General features: G+C 42.3%; 1 protein-coding gene across 2 annotated transcripts in view; it reads left to right on the top strand.

Moving 5' to 3' along the window:
• Positions 1 to 27,275, top strand: part of RAB3IL1 (RAB3A interacting protein like 1) — a 70,858-nt gene that overhangs the window by 29,552 nt on the left and 14,031 nt on the right. For both annotated transcript variants that reach the window (XM_077460773.1, XM_077460772.1), the window contains exons 4-7: positions 8,475 to 8,570; positions 15,459 to 15,536; positions 15,623 to 15,832; positions 26,404 to 26,532. In XM_077460773.1, coding sequence (XP_077316899.1) covers positions 8,475 to 8,570; positions 15,459 to 15,536; positions 15,623 to 15,832; positions 26,404 to 26,532 — 513 coding nt within the window. The remainder of the gene's footprint in view (positions 1 to 8,474; positions 8,571 to 15,458; positions 15,537 to 15,622; positions 15,833 to 26,403; positions 26,533 to 27,275) is intronic.

Below are 27,275 nucleotides of genomic sequence, written 5' to 3'. Positions count from 1 at the left end.
TAAGTATCATTAAAGGGCCTCTTTGTGTTCCTCCAGCCAGTTCACGGCCTCCTGCGGGGAGTTGAAGAAAATTGTTGAGCCCAAAGCAGACACTCGGAGTCGGGCTGGATACAATAGGGCATACATTATCTTATGCGATTTCAGGGTGCGTTTAACAGGAATAAACTCCGCTCTCAGTTTCTGTAAGTCCGGTGAAAAATCTGGATAGAATGACACCCTAGTCTCCTTGTAGAAGATGTCTCCCAATCCCCTAACCCTCCGCATCAAGATCACTCGATCGTTATAATTAATAAATTTCAATATCATTGGCCTACAGCGTCCCTCCGAGAAGTGGGATCTAGGAGGAACTCTGTAGGCTCTTTCGATGCTAGAGGGCGAGGAGAAGGAGACATCTCCCAGTAATTCCTTAAACCAATTTTCCAAAAAAATTACGGGGTCTGGGCCCTCGCTTCCCTCTGGCAAGCCAATTAGTCGCACATTGTTCCTGCGGTTCTTATTGTCCATGTCATCAATTTTTGATGCCTGTGCGAGAATTTATTTCTGAAGAGTAGCTATTTTTTCCTGGAGGGGGATAATTCATCTTCCACCGTGCTTAATCTTCCCTCTAGGGCGTCTATTCTGTCGATGGTATTGCTTAATTGTTGACTCATTGCGTGCAGTTCGTTTTGGATATTACTCAGTTGACTGTCCAGCCCAGAAATAGAATTCTTACAATCATTAACCGCCAGCAGTATCTCTCGTAAAGTCGGTTCCCCACCCCCCCCCCGGGTTTTTGGGCCGTACTACTGTCCTCCTGGGATGGCTCACCTACCCCACCTCCCGGCAGTGGGGTACCAGGATCCAGTGAAGGGCGACCTGCACTCCTTCTGTCCCCCACTGGCCCCTGCGTTTTAAATTGACCTGGTGGATGGTGTTGAACTTTCCTGCCTGGGGAAGTTACATGTGCAAAGCGCTCGAGTTTCAAGGCCGCAGAGGCTTGATTTAGCTTTTCTTTGGCAGCACGTGTTTTTTGATTTCCCTCTCCATGGGATGTATCTTCTACCGCTCTTTTGCTAAGCATGGTAAAGTCCACGTAGAGGAGTCACCAAACCAGCGGAAGGTAGTAATATAGCAGTTTGTATCGCTAAATCAATTCTCCCAGCAAAAAGGCCCGATTTTTTAGCAAAAGGACCTTGAGGGGGGCCAGCCAATTCACCAAGCGCGCGGCACCTGAATCCTACATTAATTATATTTATGGGGTAAACATGCTTCGGCCAGCGATTATCAGAAGTAGAGCAGATAGGGAGAGGCAAACATTAAGAAGTAACCAAGTCTCTACTACACAGGTTCTTAACTTTCGTCCCGCTAGGTTATATAGTGTTTCTCACCACACTGCAACCAAAGTTCTTTCATCCATAGAGCTGGCGGATGTCTCCGGGAGGTTTGCTCGTCCGAGGCGATCGTAGTGCTCTCTCCGCGTGTCCTCGTGCTGCGTTGTAAGCGTTCGTCTATCCTCGGATCTCCGACCGGATCTCCGACCGGGCTCCCGCGGTAGCGAAACCTAGCGCGGAGTCCTCCTCGGGTTCTTTCAACGATCTCCGTCAGTGCTGGGCAGCCGTCGTGATAACGCATGCTCCAAGTCAAGCGTTCGTTACGAAGCTACGATAGAGGGAGCCAGGGAGCGGCAGCTGTATCCACCAGCGAGCTGCGTTCCTCGCATCGCAGGGCGGAGGCTAGGAGCTCGGACACACTCGCACTCCTACTCACTCACTCACGCCCATCTCCATCCGGCCACACCCCCGGACACACCATACCCCTCCAAAAGACACTTAACTGGGCCAGTCTACTCTCCTGATGCCGCGTACCCACGACCGGACTTTCCGGCAGGACAATCTGATCGTGTGTGGGCTAATTCGATCATTTTTCACACAAAAAAAAATCCCACTGACCTAGAAATAGAACATATTTCAAATCTGTCCTATTGGAAAAAACGTTTGTCTGTATGCTGGTCCGACGGACCAAATACGACGCAAGGGAAGCTATTGGCTACTGGCTATTGAACTTCCCTTTTTAGTCCCATCTTACCTCATCACGTTCAAAACAAACTGACTTTTGAAAAGACTTAGTCCGTTCGTGTGTGGCCAAGTCCGTTTGTTCAGAAGGTCCGTTTGGAACTCCATCAAAAGTCCGTCGGGAAGACCGTTGGACCTAGTCTGCCGCAAAGTCCAGTCGTGTGTACGTGGCATAAGTGTTTCGATTTTCATTGAGGTTTTAATATAATGTGCCAGGCCACTCCACCCCAAATAAAAGACCTTTCTGCCAGTAGTCCAGAATCCTTTAAACCATAAGTATGGCACAGAATACTACCTAACCCTACTCATAAACTTTATAGGCCTTAGAGGTGCTGAAAGGTGATGTTATCACTTTGCAGCGATTGTAAATGCTTATTTTTGATCAATAAAATAACAAACAGGTTTATACTCACCTGCTTTGCACAATGGAATTGCACAGAGTGGCCCATAACATCCTTTTCTCAGGTCCCCCACTGGTGCTCTTGGCTCCTCCCCTCTGCTGAGTGCCCCCCATAGAAAAAATAGTATGGAAAACTTTTGCGCTAAATATAGGTACGACTGCTGCACTTTTACTACTTCTTGAATATGAGGAGGGGAAGATACGGTGCTCAAAATATGCAGTGGTGTCACTAGGGGGTGGCTTTTGGGGCTATATCCCCGAATCTGGGGCCCATAGCCCCGAGTCTCTGCAGGGGTACCCAAGGGGAGGGGAGGCTCTCTGGGGACCATGAAGTAAATGGGGACCCTGATTTTAAGAGGGAGGCTCTCTGGGGACCCTGATTTTAAGGGGGAGGCTCTCTGGGGACCCTGATGCAAGGGGGGGGGGTTCTCTGGGGACCTTGATGCAAGGGGGAGGCTCTCTTGGGACCCTGATGCAAGAGGGAGGCTCTCTGGGGACCCTGATGCAAGGGGGAGGCTCTCTGGGGACCCTGATGCAAGGGGAGGCTCTCTGGGGACCCTGATGCAAAAAGGGGCTCTCGGGGGATATATACACGCACACGTATATTACTGTATATACATGTGTATGCCTGCCCATGCACATGACATTCTTTACGTTGCTATGGGCTCTAGCCCCAGATCTTTTGTAGACCTAGCAATGCCCCTGGTCTCGTGTGAATCAGTAAAGTGGAGTATTATGAGTAAACACAAAAATGACCACCATGTGATTAAACCAACATAATAAAATAATGTGAAACCAAATTCATCAGAAAATAATTCATCAAAAATTCTAAATAAAAATTCATCAAAAAAAATTATAAAAATATATATTTTTATCAAAAAAAACAACATATAAAGTATCCTGGTGTTTTCATTTCAATCCATGTTCAAATCGTTCTATGAAATCAAGTGAACCACTTTCAGAAATCAAGTGAACCACTTCCAGAATTTTTTCAATCCATTTTTCCAAATATAATTAAATGTGCCGCTTACCAGATCCCAATGATCTCCAAGTTATAAGAGATCATATATCGCATGAGATGAACAGATATGTAGATACCTCCTGTATTTAACCTGACCTCCTCGATGGATCAATCCAGCAATCTCCTAATTACCTTCCCAGGCTTGCACTCTCCAGCCTGGACTCGCTTGATGCTCTCCAGTCGGTGTATGTGTGGGGTTTAAACATAGTGAAGACTCATTGCATAATACATTTATAAAAGGTTTATTTAAAGCTAAAACAATGCACTTACAGCAACTAGGATACATTTAGGCAATAGAGAGGGTAATTCAACCAAGAGATCATCAACAAGTATGGATCATCACATCACAGCTCCCATCTCCTTCCAACACGTTTCCCCTTATTAGGCTACGTCTGGGAATGGAAAGCCACTTTCTATAAGTACACTCATGTAGGCTCACTCCTGAGCCTTGCTGTCTCTGTCTATTGACACAAACAGTGGGACTCGGCCCTGCCCCCTGCTCCCTCGTCACTGACTTTGACAGCAGTGGGAGTCAATGGCTCCTGCTGCCTCAGTAAAGCCCGAGAGATAAGGAAGTGAGGAGAGAGAAGAGCTGTAGACATGCACAGCACTGGATCAAATGAGGGCTCAGATAAGTAAAACTGGGGATGAGGGGGAATACTGATGCCTATACATTTTTAAATTTTATTAGAAGGAATGCATTAAGGTAAAATATGTTTAGGAATTACAACCACATGTCACATTCTAATCAATGGCTGCCATTCTTGTGCATAGACACCAATCAGCTTCCAGGATTTTTTTCCCGTAAAATTTTAATTGAATAAGCTGAAGTTACAAGCTGATTGGCTACCATGCACAGCTGTAGCAGATTTTGCACTCTCCAGTTTTAGTAAATTAACCCCACTGTTTGGCTGCCCTTTGTCTTCAGCATCCGACTATGGAATTTCCATAGTGTAGTATTTCAATAAAAGTATTTTATTTTAAAAGTAATATCTCACATGTCAAACGTGAAGCATTCAACAGTGTTAAAACAAGGACTTCCAGTGTCGGCTGGAAACGACATCACCCAGCTCCGCCCAACGCGTTGCATCATAATCACTTGACCCTTGAAAAAGTCCTTATGGAAATTCCTTTTATCCCTACACATGACCCCTGAATGGGAGGAGAGTTGGAGAGAGGTCTTAAAGATGGGAACCATACAGGAGAGGAGCCTCCAGTGTCTGCAGCTACATCCATGCCATTTCCAAATAAAAAGGAGAGGAGATTGCCACTGAGGATTGTATAGATGCTTGATTAGACCCATTGGGGTCTTCCTTGCAGGCGAGAGGCTGGGCACACTGTGTGTGGATTGAAAATAGAAAAAAGAAGGGGGCTATAATTGTGATCACATCACCTGGAATTTATTTTGCACCTGGACACACATTTACCTTGTTTGCACATTTAAAGAGATTATTTATCAACACCTTTTTGCACTGGACTGTATTATATGGAATATTGATTCATTATTATATTTTGACGTTTATATGCAATAAAGTAATATTTTTTGATTGAGGAATTGCACACCTATATATCTTCATGTTTATATATATATATTTTTTTATATTTTAATTGATATTAATTTTTTATTGCATCTTTATTGACTTGCTTTGAGAGCTGTGTGTACAAGGGGGAGAGGGGGACATCTGCTGTAAAGGGGGACTCTAAAGGTAGCATCTGATGTCAAGGGGCACTCTGATGGGGACATCTGCTGTAAAGAGGGACTCTGATGGGGGCATCTGATGTGAAGGGGGACTCTGATGGTGACATCTGCTGTAAAGATGGACTCTGATGGTGACATCTGCTGTAAAGGGGGACTCTGGTGGTGACACCTGATGTGAAGGGGGCCTTCGATGAGGACATCTGATGTAAAGGGGGACTCTGATGGTGACACCTGATGTACAGTAAAGGAGGACTCCAATGGGGACATCTGATTTATAGGGGGATACTGATGGGAACACCCGATGTATAGGGGGATGCTGATGGGGACACCTGTTGTAAAGGGGACATTTATTGGGACAGCTGATGTAAAGGGTGGTACCTGCTGTAAAGGGGGCTCTGATGTGGACACCTTAAGTTAAGTGGTTTTATTTTCTTTTACTTGAAATGTGGATGTGATTGGCCTACTGTGATGGGCACAGTGAGGCTGCACATGATGGGCACAGTGAGGCTGCAATTTATGGGCGCAGTGAGGCTGCAATTGATGGGCACAGTGCGGCTGCAATTGATGGGCACAGTGAGGCTGCATTTGATGGACACAGTTTTATCCAGCAGTCATGATACATACCGTAATCACCTGATAAATGGCTATTTACAGTCCTACATTACAGTTTAATTTTTCAGTTTGTTTGCACCCCCCCCCGAATAAATTTGGAGCACCAGCCGCCATTGCCATAGTCTTTCATGTTAAATGCTGCCAAGTTTTTAAAAAGGGCTAAACCAGAACATTTTCCTTTGTCTCTGACCATTATTGACTGACTAGGAACTATGAATTGTTTACAGACTGAAATGTATCATAAATGTGAAAGTTTAAGCTTTAGCTAGTTTGCAACTTGTATTAGAAATCTAATAAACTGCTATGGGCAACAGCTGCACTTTTATTTTTTTGAAATATATTTTAAGCCTCTGTGTTGTAAAAGTTTATGTACCCTTTTCCTTTGATGCCTTATTGCCTACAGACTTTATTTACGTGTTTTTTTTAAAAAATCTTTTCTAAACGGCAAGGGTAGGGCACGTATATATTGTACTTAGTACTTGAATGGATGAAGAGTATTTTGGAAGTATCACATTCAAAGTGTAAGCATAGATATAATCTAATTTTAGCAATCTAACAAGCTCATTGGACAAAGCCAGTGCAGCACCTCACTATTAAGCTATCACTGTGATGAGCATCCGCACTGATCAGTAGTGATGTGAGTGAGGCAGAAGGGTACACTCAAGCTTGGCTTCAGAAGCTTGAGTTAGTATTGCATAATGGACATTTTTTGGGAGTTCCAGGCAGGGTCAGGACAGGGGTGGGAAGGAGGGGCGGCTGCCCTGGGCACTATGATATCATGTAAAGTGTGTGTGTGTGTGTGTGTGTGTGTGTGTGTGTGTGTGGGGGGGGGGGGGGCACAGGGAAGTTAAAGGGAGTGAATTTGTGTTGGAAAGGGGAATTTGTGGGGCGGCAGGGGGTAAGTACAAGTAAAACCTTGGTTTGACAGTAACTTGGTTTGAGGGCATTTTGCAAGACAAGCAAAATTTTTTAATACATTTTGACTTGATATACAAGCGATGTCTTGATATATAAGTAGCGTCACAGCTGAGTATAAAAAATAAGAGGGGCTCCTCTAAGCATAGTAATATGGTTACATTTAATGAAGGTGTAACATTTGTCAACTCACATGGTTGATGATAATAAATTAACCATATTGCTACACTTATGCCCCGTACACACGAGCGGACTTTTCGACATCCAAACTCCGACGGACTGAGTCCGGCGGACTATCCGCTCGTGTGTGGGCTGCAACGGACTTTAGCTTCGCAAAAGTCTGACGGACTTTAGAAATGAAGCATGCTTCAAATTTTCCCGACGGAACTCCGCCGGACCCGGTCCCCTTCGAAAAATTCGCTCGTGTGTGTGCTACTCCGACGGACTAAAACCGACGCTAGGGCAGCTATTGGCTACTGTCTATGAACTTCCTACGTCGAATCCAGTCGTACGTCATCACGTTCGACTCCGTCGGAGTTTGGTGTGATGGTGTGTGGTCAAGTCCGTTCGGTCGAAAAGTCCGCCAGAACTCCGGCGGAACTCCGCTAGAACTCCGTCGGAAGTCTGTCAGACTTAATCCCTCTCGTGTGTACGGGGCATTAGAGGCGCCTCTCTTCTCTTTTATACCCTGAAGCTCCTGCTGGATTTTGCATATAATCCCCTTGTGGAGGCTGCCATTTGTGGATGGACATTTTATGGTTACACAATCTATCACATTGCTATAATCTTTTTATATGGACTATAAACTGAAGTTTTCTGTTTCCATTATTTCTTATGGGGAAATTTTCTTTGATATACAAGTGCTTTGGATTATAAGCATGTTTCTAGAACTAATTATGCTCTCAATCCAAGGTTTTACTGTATTGTTTTAGGAGGGTAAATTTGGTGTGTGTGGGGGGGGGGGTGCTAAGACTGGTGATTTAGGGGATTTCTGTTGGGAGGAGGGAAGGGGGGGAGAAGATTTGTGCTAGGAGGGGGGAATTTATACTGGGGGGATTTGACGTAGTAGAAGATTTGTACAGTACTAGGAGGGGAATTGTGCAAGGAGGGGTGACATTTTTGGGGAGTTGGTGTTTAAGTTAGGGGGTGGGGGGAGATTTATGCTGAGAGAGGGGGTTTTAGCATGGGGCAGATTTGTACTGGGAGGTGGGGGAATTTATTTTTGATAGTAAGCTTGGAAATGTGTGCTCTGTGTTTTTTTTTTTTTGGGGGGGGGGGGGGGGGGTTTGCTGATACAATGCTTATACATCTTGCAAGGAGGTGCAGTTTGGCATGTTCACCCTGGGCTCTAGATGACCTTGTCCTGGCACTGGTTCCAGGGTACCCATCAAGATGTGTGATGGCATTTGAGGCCATCTCTAGGTGCCTACATTGCAAATCCTATTGAGATTTAGTAGTTGAGTTTAGTTATGTGCATATTTATACTATTTACCTTTGACTAGGGCAGATCAGATGTGAAAAATTTGGGTGACCAGCTCCATTACCATTCAGCACCCTAGTGCATTACAATGACTCATGCCAACCTCTTCTTCAAACTAACTTCTTTAATATCATCCTTACAAAAAAGTATCATAGCTACAAAAAACACCTCTTTTCTGGTATGTTTTATGTGCTATAGTTGTTCTTTATATACAACCAGATTTGTGTCTAACACAATGCCTTCGATGATGTAGATATTACAAGATGCTTATCATGTATCTCTTTTTCTCACCATAGGAGTTGAAGCTGAGAGATGAAGAGTGTGAGAGGTTATCAAAAGTCAGAGAGCAGCTGGAACAAGAACTAGAGGAGCTGACAGCTAGTCTTTTCGAGGTATATTTTGATGCCCCTTACCCCTCTCTCCTCTTAGTTAACCCAACAAGCTCAACATTTCATCTACCCATTTATATATTTGGAAGCTGGTTAACATTCTGTAAGTGCCTATATACGATATATACTTGTAGTTAAAAATGTTGTATTGTTGACCTCCACCTTGACCTGCAAAAGGATGTTGACACCAGGCAGTTGTAGAATATAAATATAAAAACTTGTATTATAAGACTCAAAAATTGGTTCTCACAGACATTAATTTAAAATATTTATGTCCCGGTGGTGCTCCTGTATTCAGTGAAGTATTGCACATAAAGAAAATAGTAGCTGTCCTGGGCACATGCATCAAGCATAGAATGGACATGGCCATGCAGGGGTCTGGCACATATGTGCCCTTTACAGGGGATCTCACAAAAGTGAGTATACCTCTCACAATTTTGTAAATATGAGTGTACAGCTTGTATAACAGTGTAAATTTGCTGTCCCCTCAAATTAACTCAACATGCAGCCATTAATGTCTAAACCACTGGCAACAAAATTGAGTACACCCCTAAGTAAAAATGTCCAAATGGGACCCAATTAGCCATTTTCCCTCCCCGTTGTCACTTGACTCGTTAGTGTTACAAGGTCTCAGGTGTGAATGGGGAGCAGGTGTATTAAATTTGGTGTTATTACTCTCACTCTCTCATACTGGTCACTGGATATTCAACATGGCACCTCATGGCAAAGAACTCTCTGAGGACCAGAAAAAATGAATTGTTGCTCTACATAAAAATGGCCTAGGCTATAAAAAGGTTGCCAAGACCCTGAAACTGAGCTGCAGCATGGTGGCCAAGACCATACAACAGTTTAACAGGACAGGCTCCACTCAGAACAGACCTCGCCATGGTCGACCAAAGAAGTTGAGTGCACATGCTCAGTGTCATATCCAGAGGTTGTCTTATAGACGTATGAGTGCTGCCAGCTTTGCTGCAGAGATTGAAGGGGTGGGGGGTCAGCCTGTCAGTGCTCAGACCATTCACCGCACACTGCATCAAATTGGTCTGCATGGCTGTCATCCCAGAAGGAAGCCTCTTCTAAAGATGATGCACAAGAAAGTACACAAACAGTTTGCTGAAGAAAAGCAGACTAAGGACATGGATTACTGGAACCATGTCCTGTAATCTGATGAGATCAAGATAAACTTATTTAGTTCAGATGGTGTCAAGCATGTATGGCAGCAACCAGGTGAGGAGTACAAAGACAAGTGTGTCTTGCCTACAGTCAAGCATGGTGGTGGGAGTGTCATGTCTGGGGCTGCATGAGTGCTGCCGGTACTGGGGAGCTACAGTTCATTGCGGGAACCATGAATGCCAACATGTATTGTGACATACTGAAGCAGAGCATGAACCCCTACCTTTGGAGGGCAGTATTTCAACATGATAACGACCCCAAACACACCTCCCAGAAGAGCACTGCCTTGCTAACGAAGCTGAGGGTAAAGTTGATGGATTGGCCTAACATGTCTCCAGACCCAAACCCTATTGAGTATCTGTGGGGCATCCTCAAACAGAAGGTGGAGGGGCGCAAGGTCTCTAACATCCACCAGCTCTGTGATATTGTCATGGAGGAGTGGAAGAGGACTCCAATGACAACCTGTGAAGCTCTGATGAACTCCATTCCCAAGAGGATTAAGGCAGTGCTGGAAAATAATGGTGGCCACACAAAATATTGACACTTTGGGCCCAATTTAGACATTTTCACTTAGCGGTGTACTCACTTTTGTTGCCCCCGGTTTAGACATTAATGGCTGTGTGTTGAGTTATTTTGAGGGGACAGCAAATTTACACTGTTACACAAGCTGTACACTCACTCTTTACATTGTAGCAAAGTGTCATTTATTCAGTGTTTTCATATGAAAAGATATAATAAAACATTTAAAAATGTGAGGAGTGTACTCACTTTTGTGAGATACTGTACATGGAACATACATACCCAATGCCAATGGGTCTTTGTAGGCCTTTGCAGGGAGAAGTTTGATTAATTTAATCTGAGCAGTTTAGTCTGGGACACTTGTTTATTGACTTTTCACAGTATAGAATCTGGTGTGCTCCTATATTTCCCTGTCATTTGATGTGTGAGGATACCCAGCTATGTAAGGAATTATTTGAATCTCTGCAATCTAGCTGTGGCCCTGCCATTACACTAAAGAAATCAATATGATACAGCCCCAATGATGTCTTGCATGTGAAAGGTATGATTATGTATTTATGGTAATTAAGGGCTCATGTTGATGGCCATTATTTTCCTACATATGATCAATTTCAGGTCAGCAATATCCATTGAGAAAAGTGTTCAGACCGGAATCTATATGTGATCCACAAATGAGCTATAATTAAGGCTCTTTGAGCCAAAATGCATTAGTGTCTGTTACTATATTGCAGGGGTAATGAATTAAAATTCAAGGAGGTCCGATTCTCAAGTCTGTGCTATGACTCAGAAAATATTGTAGTAACTGTATATCTATCAAAAACATGAGAAATGTACAATTTCCTTAGCATTTCAACAATATTTATTGTCAAGTTAAATCTGGTGTCCCCATCACAGTGCCCCTTTACATCAGGTGTCCCCATCACAGTGCCCCTTTACATCAGGTGTCCCCATCACAGTGCCCCTTTACATCAGGTGTCCCCATTACAGTGCCCCTTTACATCAGGTGTCCCCATCACAGTGCCCCTTTACATCAGGTGTCCCCATCACAGTGCCCCTTTACATCAGGTGTCCCCATCACAGTGCCCCTTTACATCAGGTGCCCCCATCACAGTGCGTCTTTAAATCGGGTGCCCCATCACAGTGCCCCTTTACATCAGGTGCCCCCATCACAGTGCCCCTTTACATCAGGTGTCCCCATCACAGTGCCCCTTTACATCAGGTGTCCCCATCACAGTGCCCCTTTACATCAGGTGTCCTCATCACAGTGCCCCTTTACATCAGGTGCCCCCATCACAGTGCCCCTTTACATCAGGCATTCCTGTCAGAGTGTCCCCTTACATCAGATGTCCCCATCAGAGTCCCCCTTAACATAAACTGTGCACATCAGGGTGCCCCTTAACATAAAATAAGGGTCATGCTGATGGGCACATTTTATATTAAGGGGCACTCTGATGGACACAACAAAACGCGCCCCTTAACTTAAAATTTACCCATCAGAGTGCCCCTTTTAATATAAAATGTACCCATCAGTGTTGCTCTTAAAATAAAATATGCCCATCAGCATGCCCCTTAACATGAAATAAGGGTCACACTGATGGCCGCCTATTATGTTAGGAGGCTCTCTGATGGACAAATTTTATTTTAAGGGGCATGCTGATAGGTATATTATTAATATGCACAATGCTGGGCTTTTTTTGTAAGGAGCACATGGGTATATTTTTTATGTGCACACTGATGGGCATGTTTTGTTAAGGTGCCCCTTAACAAAATATGCCCATCGGTGTGCACAATAAAAATATACCTATCAGCGTGACCCTTAACATAAAATAAGGGTCACGCTGATGGGCACCTTTTATGTTAAGGGGTACTCCGATGGACAAATTTTATTTTGCAGGGCACGCTGATGGGTATAATTTTAATGTGCACATCGATGGGCATATTTTGTAGGGCACATTTTGTTGTGCCCATCAGTGTGCCCCTTAACAAAATATGCCCATTGATGTGCACATTAAAAATATACCCATCAGCGTGCCCCGCAAAATAAAATTTGTCCATCGGAGTACCCCTTAACATAAAAGGTGCCCATCAGCGTGACCCTTATTTTATGTTAAGGGGCACGCTGATAGGTATATTTTTAGTGTGCACACTGATGGGCATATTTTGTTAAGGGCCACCTTAACAAAACATGCCCATCAGTGTGCACATAAAAAATATACCCATGTGCTCCTTACAAAAAAAGCCCAGCATTGTGCATATTAATAATATACCTATCAGTGTGCCCCTTAAAATATGCCCAACAGTGTGCACAATAAAAACGAATGAATTATCCATAATGTGCCCACATACCTTTACTACAGGAGCGAGGGCACAACTGAAACTGCCTGGCAAGGAGAGCCAGGACCCGGGAATAGGGAACCGCGGGCAGCAGGGGGGTGGGGCGCGCATGTGACGTCACACCCCTACTGCCCGTGAGCGCGTCTCTCTTCAGCTTTGAGAGACGCGGTCAGGAGCAGGGGGCGGGCGCATGCGTGCAGCGTCACTGGTTGCTGGGGAAACCCGCGGTCCCAGCAAACCAGTGTGCTTCAATTTAGTAGTATGCTGGCGGCACGGCGGTACGGGCAGAAGCTCAGTTCGGTTCGGACTCGGACCGTGGGCCGCCATTTAATGACGACTGCTATATTGGATTGCTTGTACCTGCTTGGAATTTAAATAATAATTGGTGAATTAAATACAGACTCCATGAACACTTTTCTGATTTTGGAGGGCAAACAGGAGCTGAACCATGAGACTGGTGTTTTCACTGAACACACTGGACAAGAGGTAGAGCTAGGATCCCATACTTTTGTAAACTCAATTTCCCATTGACCCTAATTGAGTTGTACATATGACAGTCCAGAGGTTGTGTTTGACCAGCTTTTCTTGGCATTGCGTTTAACGCATGCATTTGAGCTTGAATAGCCAATACAGAGTTTGAAAAGAACAGCCTTCAACATGACCTAGTCATATCAAGAATTTCTCTGTTGTGTCTATAAAGCTGTAAACACAGCTGAATCTTTTCAGTGTAACGGGAATAAAACCACATGTCCTCTAAATCTAGCGGGTTCTATTTCCTGCTTGACAGATGCAACATATTACCTTAGAATTCCAGACAATTACCGTATGTTTGAAGCGGTCGTCTGACCTGACTAGTGAAAGCTGACTAGTGTTCTGAGGCCTCCACAGCCTCCGTGGTCAAGAACTGATCTCCCTGTTCTTATTTTGTACTTCCCTATCAAACTGGCTTCTGTTGATTTTTTATTTTTTTCTATTGAAGGAAATCTTTTTAACTGCCCTGGTGGAGTACTACTCTAGTTTCCTTATCCACACAGGCGGGGCGGGACTTAGGGTGGTGGGGGCCCCTGGGCTTGAGTCACTTTCGGGCCCTACCTTCTATATATTATTTTAAATAGAACAAAATGATACATACACAAGCTATGTATTAGAGCTACACAATTCAAGATAAACTGAGAATAAAAATAAAAATCACGATTCTGAACAAACAACTAAATGTGGCACTGATGAAAGATGGCACTGATACGCGGCACTGATGACAAGTGACACTGATGTGGCACTGATGACAGATGGCACTAATATGTGGCACTGATGACACGTGACACTGATGACAGATGGCACTAATATGTGGCACTGATGACACATGCCACTAATACATGGCACTGATGACAGATTACATTAATACGTGGCACTGATGACAGATGGCACTAATACGTGACACTGACAGGTGACACTAATAGGTGGCACTGATTACACGTGACACTGATGACAGATGGCACTTATACGTGGCACTGATGACAGATGGCACTTATACGTGGCACTGGGGACAGATGGCACTGACAGGTGGCATTGGGGACAGATGGCACTGACAGATGGTACTGTGAGCACTTTATTTTCCCCCTTTTTTTTTACCTTGACGCTGCCGTTCGCTGTCCCTCCTCACACGCTGTCTCTCCCATAGTACACTGCGATTGAGTGCTAAATGGCCTCTGTGATTGGCCATTTAGCACGATTTGTGATTGGCTGTGTCCAAGGGACACGGCCAACACAGAACTTCCCTGATACATGCCCGCGGCGGCTCGCATTGGGGAAGTAAACAGGAGGCCGTCCAGGGACGTCCTCCTGGCAATTAGAGTCCGCGCTGCAGCCGTCTTTCAGCTATAGCGCGGACGCCTGGTGTTTAAAACGTAAAGAAGATACGGTATTTAGAACGTAGCCCGGAGCCCAGTCAAGCCCAATGGTAAGTCCGGCCCTGCACACAGGCGTGTTTGTAAGCAACATCAGATTTCTTCAATGGTCTTTAGCTTTTCTGGTTCCAGTAAGTAATGTTATGTCATATGGCCAAGTTGGGCTTTCTGTAACATTACCCAGCTTTACATCTATATCGGTCAATCAGGTGACAATTTTTTTTGTGTGGGACAGGATGGATCCAGAATCCTATCACTGCTAATTGTTTTTCAACTGGGTGGGCTGCAGTACCACAAACACATTTGCGAATAGGATAGTCAGCTCCGCCATTGCTGCTCACTTTGAGGTCCTGTTTCTTGGCATGTGCTGCCCTTAGGGCTTTTGCCTGGCTTATAAGCCTTTACTGCTCCTAGTGGCCTTGTTTCTGGGTCTCAGCATGTGTATCCTGCCATCTAATTCCAAACTGTGTGCAAATTATTTGTGCTAGTGTTTTCATCTAAGATCCATTAGAAAAGATTCATATTACAGGAACCATAGGTGTGCACAACCTATTGCATTAGGGTGTGCACTTCAAAGCTCAAACACACATTGTGTGTGCATGTGTGTTTATATACTGACTGTGCCAGTAAAGCAGTGGACAGTGTGAGTAGGGCATTGGATGTTGTCAGTGTTTTTTATTTTTATTATGTTATTTTGTATTTTTATAATTTTTTTTTTTTTTATTATTTCTTACAAAATTTTTAGGAGCCCTGTAAATGGAGGTTTGGTGAAATATCAGGGGTTTAAACAGGGGGAATCTGCACCACACGGTGATTAGGGTGTGCCTAGGCACACCTGGCAAACCCTGTGTGCACATCTATGACAGGAACCAAAAGGAAAAGGCAGGGAGAAATTCCACTGTCTGTCAGCATGGGAATTAAGCTTGCTTTCTAAATTTTTTCATGTTATCGTTTATGGCAGGAGGCTCATAAAATGGTGCGTGAAGCTAATATGAAGCAAGCTGCATCTGAAAAGCAACTGAAAGAAGCCCATGGGAAGGTAATTTTACATTACTTAGACAGTAATGAGCTTACAACTTCTTTATATATTCACCTTTGTGATTATTCCTTCTGTCTTTTTTTTAGATTGATATGCTGCAAGCTGAAGTTTCTGCTCTGAAGACACTGGTCATCACTTCCACTCCGTCTTCCCCAAACCGTGAGCTACACCCCCAGTTACAAAGCCCTTCTAAGAATGCACTACGTAAAGGCCATGCTCGCAACAAAAGCACAGGCTGTGCTGCTGTCGTGCCGGCGGCCCTTCCAGCCCAGCCAATCAACACAGAGGGCAAAGAGGTGAAGTCACATATAGTATTTTTTTTCTACATGGCTGAGATTTCATGAGAGATGTAAGATAATTAGAGACTAAACAATACTTCATCTATGAAGAGGTGTAATTTAGGAACTATTGTCTGTGCTGTAGTTTCCTATTCCTTTTTAGATAGTAGAATAAATTACCTCAATGGAGAATACTGTACGGGATTATTATAGGCCCAATCTGTTGAAAGAAGAAAAAAATCATTTAGGGTTTTGGTTATGCTAAACTGGTACATGTCTGGAGCACTGATCAGGGTCCATGATACCTTTAATCCAGCATTGAGAATATTTCCCAAACAGTGTAATGCCCCATACACATGGTGGGAAATTCAGACGGAAAAGGTCCAATCGGATTATGTTGTCGGAAAATCCGATCGTGTGTGGGCTCTTTCCATCGGAATTTCCGACAGAAAAAGTTTGAGAGCTGGATCTAAAATTTTCCGACAACAAAATCCGATCGGACTTTTTCCGATCGCGCTTGGAGAATTCCAACGGACAAAGTGCCACGCATGCTCAGAATAAATTACGAGACGAAAGCTATTGGCTATTGGCCTCTCTATAGTCCCTTCGTACGTGATTTAAGTCACCTCGATCAGATTTTCTGACAACTTTGTGTGACTGTGTGTATGCAACACAAGTTTCGGACAAAATCCATCTGAAAAAATCCGATGGATTTTGTGGTCAGAATGTCCGACCATGTGTGCAGGGCATAAGCGAGGCAGCACAAGTGGAAGCAGGAGGCCATAACATGAGAATTTTATAATGGTACATTTCCAAATTAAATTACCATGTTATAAGACGGTTCCCAGATAGATAGACAGCTCAAGTGGACTATGCAGCATATATTAAACCTTACCTAAGGAAGAGTTTTCTGTTGTATCTAAGAGTACTTAAAATAACAAAAATGGATTAGTAGTAACCAATACATGTACAAAAGTATGTGGGCAACCCTTCAAATTGCTGATTCAGATGCAAAAGCCAGGTCCATAAAGACATGGTTTGACAAGTTTGGCTTGAAGGAACTCAAGTGGTCTGCAGAGAACTCAATCCTACTGAATACCTTTGAGATTAATTTGAAATATGGATTGCAAGTCAGGTCTTCTCGTCCAACATTAGTGCCTGGTCTTTTGGTTGAAGGCAAATGTACCCACAAACCATTCCAAAATCTTGTAGAAAGCCTTTCCAGAAGAGTTGAGGATGTTATAGCCACAGAAGGTTGGGGGAGCAACTAAAGATTAAAGTATATCTATAACCAAAACTTTTTTTTTTGTCTTGGCTAAAGTTGGAAAGAGTTAGAACACCCATCAAGCTATACTGCTGTCCAAGCCACAGTTAGAGAGATTTCTCCTTACTTACTGTTCCAGGGAAACCAGACAGGAACTCAAAAAAACTCTCCAACAACTATACAGACCAATGCTAAAATGCCTGTTTAAGTTACCTAGGGGAATACTAGAACCACTGTCGGCTTTTTATTGTTTTGAAATGTTTTGGCACTCTGAAAATAATGTTGGCTGGAGGAATATAATTTATAGACATAATTTAGCAGGATAGTAATTGAATAAGGTCATGTAGCTGTTTCTCCACATTTGAAATTGAATAATAAAAAAAACACATAGGAAGAAGTCAGGGATATAAAATGTAAGGAAAAAGGTGGGAAAATAGAGATCAATCTCAAAAGCTTCAATAAAGGATAAAGAGATTTTTTAAAAGAAAAAAAAAATCAGATGGAAAAAAAAGCATAAGGATTTTTTGTGTTAATTAGGTATATAAAAGACCAAACACAGAAAAATGTGCATGTGATCAAACACGGGTCACTTTAATATTTAAATGGATGCATAACCTGGTCTATTCAAGTGGGGTCTTGCCAACTTTCCGGGTGGAAATGGATGTGTTGAAGTAACTTGCAGAATTCGGCCATAGTCAAATACTTTGTCAGGGTTGTTTTAATAAAGAATAAAAATACATTTGGACCTTGCCTTTCAAGACTTGGCTAACCAAGAAACTTTCCCATGAGGCTATAAAGGTGTTTATATCTTTGGTGATCTTGGAAGCCAATAAATCTGTTACCAAACAACAAATAGGAGGTGCCACTCAAGGCTCCAGCCGGGTCATCTCCTGTAGTACACCGCTGGCGGCACTGGCAAAGACAGAGCTCATTCCAGTACCAATTATACAACAGACAAAAATGGTCCTGTGCGGCGCACTACACTGCAAGACCCTGTGGATATGTGAAATGCGAACCCCAGCCTGGACTCTAGCCAAGCCACGCCCCCAACACATTGCACTCCGCCGCCAGAGCTTAATCATGGGCCAATGATTAAGCTCCAGGGGTGGAGTGAAACGTGTTGGGGGCAAAGCTAGGCTAAAGACCAGACTGAGGCTGTCATTTCACATATCCAGTCATGTGCGGAGCATAGGACCTGTATTGTCCTCTCAAATATCCTGTTTGTACAAAGAATGTCTTTCTCTTTTGAGATCAATATAATATAGTATATTGTATAGTGTTTTTGTACTGTATATATTTACATTTTTTATCTGGATGAGAACTAAAAAATAAATTGTAATTTTTTGGGAGGGCGAATATGGCACATAAATACTTCACATTTACCTCTGGAAGCCGGCAGGTGGTGGACTGTAGGCAATTCCCATTTCACTAAGATGATTTAGTGCTATGTTGTGAATAGCTGGATAGCTTACTTTGTGAACAGATTACACACATAGCTGAATGACAGAAAGGAGGTGCCTGTCACTTCTTTGTGTTAGCAGATATTCGGATTAATCAGCTACACAATAGCCAAAAAGGTATGCAGGACATGCTGGGCTCACTTATCAGAAAGCAAAGCCTGCTCAGCAAAACTGTGCTTTATGTATGCTCCCATTGTTAAATATATATTAAATATATTAAATATATATTGATATATTGTAGAATAAAAAAAGAAAAAACATTATGCTTTTCATCAAAAGAGTAAATACCAAGTGTAAACTTATATACAATATATATTATCCAAACCCAATGCGTCCAAAGTGTATACTTTTACTATTATTATTATGTCATTTTATTAGTAGTGATATTATGTTCTTTATGTTATGGTATATAGAAAACAGGTATGACAGGATATTGTATATCATGTATGCGTCATAACTCAAAAATCTGAAATCATCTCAATGCTCTCTAACTCTTTCTGTTTCTCTCCATTCTGCCTTACAGTCTTCCATCATACTTTCCTGTTCTGGTATAACCCAATATCTTCATCATTCATCCTTATTTGCCCATCAGCTTGTTATCTATGCTTGCCTTTCTCTATCCCTACTTACTTTAGTATAATCTTAACAGGATTGTCTGTAGAAAAATGAAAAGTGTATTAACACTCATTCTTGGATCCTTGAAATGTTTAGTTTTTTTTTTTTTTATGCATATAAGAGAAGGAGGAATCAGGGGCGGACTGACCATTGGGCCACTCGGGCACTGCCCGAGGGCCCCGTGCCACTAGGGGGCCCCATCAGGGTTGCCAGCCTCAGTAAACCCAGGGACAGTATGTAAAAATCTGTGTTTTTTTTACATCTGTCTCTGAAATGTCCCTTACCGACATCCTTTTGGTCTAAAAATCCTTAGATTATAGTTACCCAACCTCTCCAGTACCTACCTGTCTGATTGCCTGGGGGCCCCATAATCTCCTATTGCCAGGGGGCCCCATGAGTTGTCAGTCCGCCCCTGGGAGGAATAGAGCAACACATTCAGTTTAAAATGAAAATGAAAGGCAAAAGATGTGTTTATACATACAGTATCTCACAAAAGTGAGTACACCCCTCCCATTTTTTTTTTATATTTTATTATATCTTTTCATGGGACAACACTGAAGAAATGACACTTTGCTACAATGTAAAGTAGTGAGTGTGCAGCTTGTATAACAGTGTAAATTTGCTGTCCCCTCAAAATAACTCAACACACAGCCATTAATGTCTAAACCTCTAGCAACAAAATTGAGTGCATCCCTAAGTGAAAATGTCCAAATTGGGCCCAATTAGCCATTTTCCCTCATGTCATGTGATTCCTTAGTCTTACAAGGTCTCAGGTGTGAATGGGAAACAGGTGTGTTAAATTTGGTGTTATCGCTCTCACTCTCTCATACTGAGAGAAATATTTTTAAAAATAAGAGGAGTGTACTTACTTTTGTGAGATACTGTACATATATAAAAACACATTATAAATACCTTTTTTTAATTTAGTGGTCACATAATCTCTGTTCTCAGCTGCATAAGGGGTTTAGAGAACTGGTGGTAGAGAAACAGCAGTACACTGGTCTTCACAGTAAATGGCTGTTGAGTGGGGGGGGGGGGGGGGGTGACAGCAGAAGCCTTTGGAGGACAGGCAGGCTGTGCTCTCAACATAGCCAGAAAATTGACCACGCTAGGTGGTCTCCTGCCTAGCGTGGTCAGTTTCAAACAAGAAAAATAAGAATGGAAAGGGACTGGCAGGATCACCAGGTATTTCACACAAAGGAAGCAATACCATTAGTAGAGGATACCCTTTAACACAAGCACATGGTACAACAGACACATTTCAGGAACATGAAATGTTGAGGTAAAATATTTTTAAGCCTGGACAATATAACTGAAGTTAAATGAAAATATCAAACACCATTGATTGTTTTTTTCCCAAGGGATGTCAGTTGTCTGGCACAGTCACCTCATTCCCATAATTGCATGAATTATTGTACAATTGTTGTAAAATATAAGTTATAACAGCAGGCAGTGATTGTCCCATGTCTGTGGGTAACCTAAAAACTGACCTCTTTTAGACCATTTTGTGCCACAGCCAATATACACTCACTGGTCACTTTATTAGGTGCATCTGTTCAATTGCTTGGTAACACAAATTGCTAATGAGCCAATCACAGGGTAGCAACTCAATGCATTTAGGCATCTAGACGTGGTGAAAATGACTTGCTGAAGTTCAAACAGAGCATCAGAATGGGGAATAAAAGGGATTTAAGTGACTTTGAACGTGGCAGGGTTGTTGGTGCCAGACAGGCTGGTCTGAATATTGCAAAAACTGCTGATCTCCTGGGATTTTTAAGCACAACCATCTCCAAGGTTTACAGAGAATGGTCCAAAAAAGAAAAAAGAAAAAAGAAGATGTCCAGTGAGCGGCAGTTGTGTGGAGGAAAATGTCTTGTTGATGTCAGAGGTCAAAGGAGAATGGGCAGACTGGTTTGACATGATAGAAAGGCAACAGTAACTCAAATAACCACTCGTTACAACCAAGGTATGCAGAATACCAACTCTGAATGCACAGCACATTGAACCTTGAAGCAGATGGGTTACAGCAGCAGAAGACCACACCGGGTGCCACTCCTCTCAGCAAAGAACAGGAAACCGAGGCTACAATTCACACAGGCTCACCATAATTGGACAATAGAAGATTGCGAAAACGTTGCCTGGTCTGATGAGTCTCAACTTCAGCTGTGACATTCAGATGGTAGGGTCAGAATTTGGCATAAACAACATGAAAGTTCAGGCTGGTGGTGTAATGGTGTGGGGGGATATTTTCTTGGCACACTTTGGGCCCCTTAATACCAATTGAGCATTGTTTAAACACCACAGCCTACATGAGTATTGTTGATGACCATGTCCATCCCTTTATGACTACAGTGTACCCACCTTCTGATGGCTCCTTCCAGCAGGATAATGCACCATGTCACAAAACTCCAATCATCTCACCACTGATTTCTTGAACATGACAATGAGGTCCCTGTACTCCAATGGCCTCCACAGTCACCAGATCTCATCCAATAGAACACCTTTGGGATGTAGCAGGAGATTCGCATCATGGATGTGCAGCCGACATATCTGCAGCAACTGCGTGATGTTATCATCTCACTATGGGCCAAAATCCATGAGGAATGTTTCCAACACCTTGTTGAATAGAATTAAGGCAGTTCTGAAGGCAAGAGGGGGTCCAACCCGGTACTAGCAAGGTGTACCTTATAAAGTGGCCAGTGAGTGTAGTTCTTCAATTTGTACAGTTTCACAGTTCCCCTCGAACTGACAACCACAATGTCAGATTTTTTACAACCAGTTCTATTGAGACATATTCAGTTTAGCTTTAATGTAGTCTAGACAGGAGTGGATTTGTTTGATTTAACTTCGATTCACAGTGATGTGCAGGGAGTGGGTGTTTTTTTGAAGCTTTCTGATTTGTTCTGTGAACTAGTAAAAGGGGAAGTTAGGACACCTTACTAGTCAACTTGTACTCTATTAAGGGAACCCCCTTATGTATCTCACAGAGTGGGCTCCATGTCAATTTATGGAACTCCAGCTTGTGAAAGTTGGTTTGTCTTTAGTTGGTTATGTTTCTCTCAATTGTGATAAAATACCTTATAAAGAAGGAGGATACTTCAATAATACAGTAGGACAACACATATTATGGTCTTTGGATTAGGGATGAGGACACATACTCCAGGATAACATATCCTCCTCAACTTAACTAGTAAGGGATCCAATAGTCCCCTTTACTAAATGACTATACATCAAGCAGCACCAAATCTCAGCCTAACAAAGCACATATGTTTGCTTTGCCAAATCATCAGTGGAGAAGATTTGCTTAACTTTCCATTACTAGTCTTATTCCGCGTACACACGATGGGAATTTCGGCCAGCAAAAGACCAATGAGAGCTTTTCATCAGAAAATGCGACCGAGTGTAGGCTCCATTGGAATTTAGGTTGAACATTTGTACTTAGATAGCATGCGATTTTCTATTTATGAATAGCAAGCGATTTCTTGCACTGGTGCTGGAGAGCGCCGTAACTACCCCATTGTCATTATATAGTCTTTCCATTGGAATTTAGCTGTCCGAATTCCCATCAGAAAAAATTTGAGAGCATGTTCTCAATTTTCCCGATGGAAAAACTTTCTATCAGAAATTCTGATCCTGTTTATGCAATTCCGACACGCAAAAACTCATGCATGCTCAGATTCAACTACTAGATGGAAGCTATTGGCTACTGGGTATTGAACTTCCTTTTTCTAGTCCCGTCGTACGTGTTGTACATCACCGCGTTCTTGGCAGTCGGAATTTGGTGTGACCATGTGTAGGCAAGACAGTTTGAGCGGAATTTCATCAGAATTCCGACGGGAAAACCATCAGAGCTTTTTCCAACGAAAATTCAGATCGTGTGTATGCAGCATTAGGTTTTCTACGGCTGCATCTTCCCTCTATAAATGTTATGTGTATATAAACTACAATGAGCTGCCCTTCCGTCCACTGGGTTCAATTGTCATTTTGGCTGGTGTGTCACCATTTAGCTTTACTGTTTTTCTTTTTAAATGTTGAATAACATACAGTATATAAACATCTGTAATCTGTCGAACCAATTAGGCTTCGGAATGGTCAGTTCTGAATAAAAGAAAGCTGAGAGTACTGAGAGTAATACAGGGGATACTTTTGCTTTTCTTCCATTAAAATGCTAGTTGCCTAACTTGCCTAACTGGCCTGCTGATCCAATGGTTTCAGTGCTTTCACACTCACTGACCCAGAACAACCAAGCAGTATCATTGACGGTATTAAAACTAAAGGGCCAGCATGCCAGCTAGATAGCTGGCATTGTCAGAAGAAAAGGCAGCAATGGCAGTTTCCAAATTTCTCTCGAATTCCATATTACAAATTTACTTTAACATTTGTTCTTTTAGATAACAATATATATAACAAAACAGTGTTGCACTTCCTAAATAACTACCAATAAATCCTTAAATAAGAATAAATGATTAACTTGCAATATAGCAAAATACTGAGTGCACAATCAAATATTCGTGTTCCGTGACTGGGAATAGGGAACAATACACAATAATGAAATATATGTGTTCCCTAAATGGGAATAGTGAACAATAGACAATAAAGATAAAGTCCACACACTCAAAAATAAAATGAATTGAATGAAAATAAGAGTCCAAATGCACAAATATAATCCTCAGAGTCTTCTGCACAAAAACGCACAACACACCGCTATTGCATGAACCTTGGAAATGCAAGTGCTCTCCTCCACCTCAGTATCCTAGCCGCTCACCTCACGTTCTGACCCCTGTTTCACCAGAAGGTCAGAAAAAGCAGGTTCCCTCTCTGGGATACAGACGGATCAACTGGTCACGGAATCCTATTCCGTTCATGCTGCCTCCGGCTGATGGGATAGATACCATCCTGTACAGCCAGTACAAATTCCCTCAAAAAACGGGTTATTTCCTCATTAAAACATTAAAGTGTTACTCACAAACGCAGCACTAAAGCTGTGCAGGCTCAGGATGCATAGAAACGACAAGATGCTCATGGGATGACGCTGCCATTGCGACTCCTTCCCCCTATACGCGTTACGTCAAATGGGCTACTACACCACCGTGACTTCTTCAGTAAGGGCTTGAGACTGGACGTCTCACCTTGGTTTGAGAGTAACTTGGTTTGAGAGCGTTTTGCAAGACAAGCAAAATGTTTTAATAAATTTTGACTTGATATACAGGCAATGTCTTGATATACAAGTAGCATCAGGTCACAACTGAGTATAAAAGAGAAGAGAGGCACCTCTAAGTGTAGTAATATGGTTACATTTAATGAAGGTACCACATTTAGCAACATATTTTTACACTTAGAGATGCCTCTCCTCTGTTTTATATTCTGGAGCTCCTGTTGGATATTGCTTCTATTCCCCTTGTGGAGGCTGCCATTTGTGGATGGACATTTTATGTTTACACTACCTGGTCACATTGCTAGAATCTTTTTATATGGACTATAAGCTGAAGGACCTATGAATAAATGGTTGTGGAACTAATAATTTGAGTTTCCATTATTCCTTATGGGGAAATTTGCTTTGATATACAAGTGCTTTGGATTACAAGTATGTTTCTGGAACGAATTATGCTCGCAATCCAAGGTTTTACTGTATTGTATCTAGGCTATCCTGCCAGGTTATAAAATAATCCAGTGTTCACATTGCTATAGGTGTTAATATTCTTTTCTCTTATTCCATCCTTGCCCTCTTCATCTATACTTCTTAGCATTTTCTATTTGATAGCAGTTCTATGTGTCTTTCTTTTCTCAGTCACTTTTCCCATATTTTCTCTTTCTATATCTGTTTCTTTTGTTTGTGGGTCTGTCGTTTTGTGTCGTTGTGTCTCTCACCCCTCTCCTATCTTCTCCTTTCTCTGTCTCTTTTCTCTTAGTTTTCTGCAGTTCCATCTCTTCTTTCATTGCTTCTCTGTATTGTACCGGGGAAGGTTGTCCATATAACCTACGAGCCCGGATGGCCTGTCTCTGATGAGTCTTCCTCCTCTACATCCTCACGCCAGGTACTGTCCCTAGGACTGGCCTTAGACTTAAGATGGCAGTTGGATCATGTGTCTACAATGTGACTGCCAAACAAGCTTACAAGAGATATGTGAATTATTACTTGTATTCCATGGTCTAAATGCATTCAGCAGACACCTCCAGTGACATCATTGTCTTGGTAGATCAATAGCTCCTAAGAATCCACAATGACCATTTGGTTGAATTATTAGCTGGAGCTATCTTTTCTGATCGGAAGTTGCCTAGATTTAAAACTTTTAGATAGAGTAGGGAATGGTTAAAACCCCTGTTTTGTGTGTGCCTTATTGGGGAGATTCACCTTCACTTCCTGTCTTGCAGAAACAACAGGAATTAGGAGGAATCTCTCCAAAGTAAGGGGAAATCTCCTCTTTCTCAGACAGATGTCCTTACAGGAAGATTTCTCCTTTATGCCTATACTGATGACAGCTGTAAAACTTTGAGTTTACAGGTGCTTTTTGTTATGATGACTACTCACCATGACATGCAGTGGGTAAATCCCCCTATCGATGGCAAATACAAAAAGGGATTTTAACACTTTCATTTTTTTAATGACAGTTACTCCATCTGGTGAAAATTGGATCTTCCAGTACAAGTAAGGAACAGGTTGTCCAATCTTCACAAGTTTTAACCCATAAAGTTATCTCTGTAGAACTTAGACTATTGGTCCCAACTAAAAGTTCTGGTTTGTGTAGGGGAAAAATCAAACCAGCTCTAGGATCACATTCAAACAAAATGAAGCTGTCACATGATCTGATTTTCCATCCTGTCTGAACAGAATGTAACTGTAGACATTTTTCATCTTGCCTGTTTAATATCTGGGGAGTAATTTATTAAAGATAATCGATTCAGCACTTTTTAATTTTCCTGAATATTTGCATGTATACCTTGTCTGAACTGGTAAGAATCATGCAATTAACATATACAGGTACTTGCAATTCATAAAGTATTTGATTCTTTTCAGACAGGACAAATCTGCATGAACATACAGAATACAGGAGAATCTAAAAATTGCAAGTTCACCAATTGGCTTTGTTTTTTTAAAGTTCATTTGTGACCGCCAATGTATTTAAGTCCCTTACGGCTGTAGCTTAGTCCCAGTATGGTAGTATTGGATTTGTTATCCAGATACATTTTTTTACAGATTGCATGCCAATTCCCTTTGATGGGATCTGACCTGTACTGTACTGCTCCCACAGGTGGACAACCTCCTGTACTCAGAATTCCTTGGATGGAAGGAAAACCCAACTCTAGATAAATCCAGCCCCTTCCTGTTACGTATCTACGAGGAGGATATTACACCCTGCTTGGACTTTGCAAAAAGGGAGGTGAGTAGAATCTGAATTCTGACCCAGAAGCAAAATCAGGCCTGTTTTATGTTTTTACAAACAAGAATTGTATATGTGGATGGTCTTGTAAAATATGATGTGGCTAAGCTAAACAGATGTGAAGTGCATTTGAATGAGGCTAATGATAAACTGACCCAGTTGATAGTGGGTGTGATCCATCAAGCTGCATGAGCCCTTAAGGTGTGCTAAAGAGAACGTAAGGCATACTACATGGGCATTGAATAATATTGATGGAGGGACCGCAGTTAAATGATACTACAGGTTGAAGAGTCGGGCTGGTGTTTATGATCTAAGAAGCCTAAAAACATGATCATGATTAATTAATAGAACATTGTCATGCAAATGATATGTTTTGTTAAAAATGTCAGGGCTTTAAAAAGTTATGTCTTGGAATGTCTGGGAGAGCAGCATCCACTCAATACAATGTTAACATTGCATAATAAAGGAAACCAGCGCTGAAAGAAAAATGCCGGCTGTCATTTCTGATGTCCTTCTAAAACTGCTAGAAGTCCAGCTGTCTCTTGCTTCAGTGCTTTCTGAGCCAAAGAAATTAAATAAATATGCAATATGCAAAGTCATAATCTATCAGAACGCCTTAACTGCATACTTGTTCCAGGTCACTAAATGTTAAAGCCATTGGATGAGCATGGCAGCTGGACAATTACTATCTTCGGGAAGTCTCAGCTATGATATCTCATATATTTTCTCAGTAAAAGCTCTTG

This window comes from Lithobates pipiens, unplaced genomic scaffold (genome assembly GCF_037356315.1).
Source record: "Lithobates pipiens isolate NorthernLeopardFrog02 unplaced genomic scaffold, aLitPip1_a1.2 Scaffold_10, whole genome shotgun sequence".
In the NCBI taxonomy this organism is placed as follows: Eukaryota; Metazoa; Chordata; class Amphibia; order Anura; family Ranidae; genus Lithobates; species Lithobates pipiens.
Note: the sequence above shows the minus strand (reverse complement) of the source record. Positions and strands in the feature narration are given on the sequence as shown.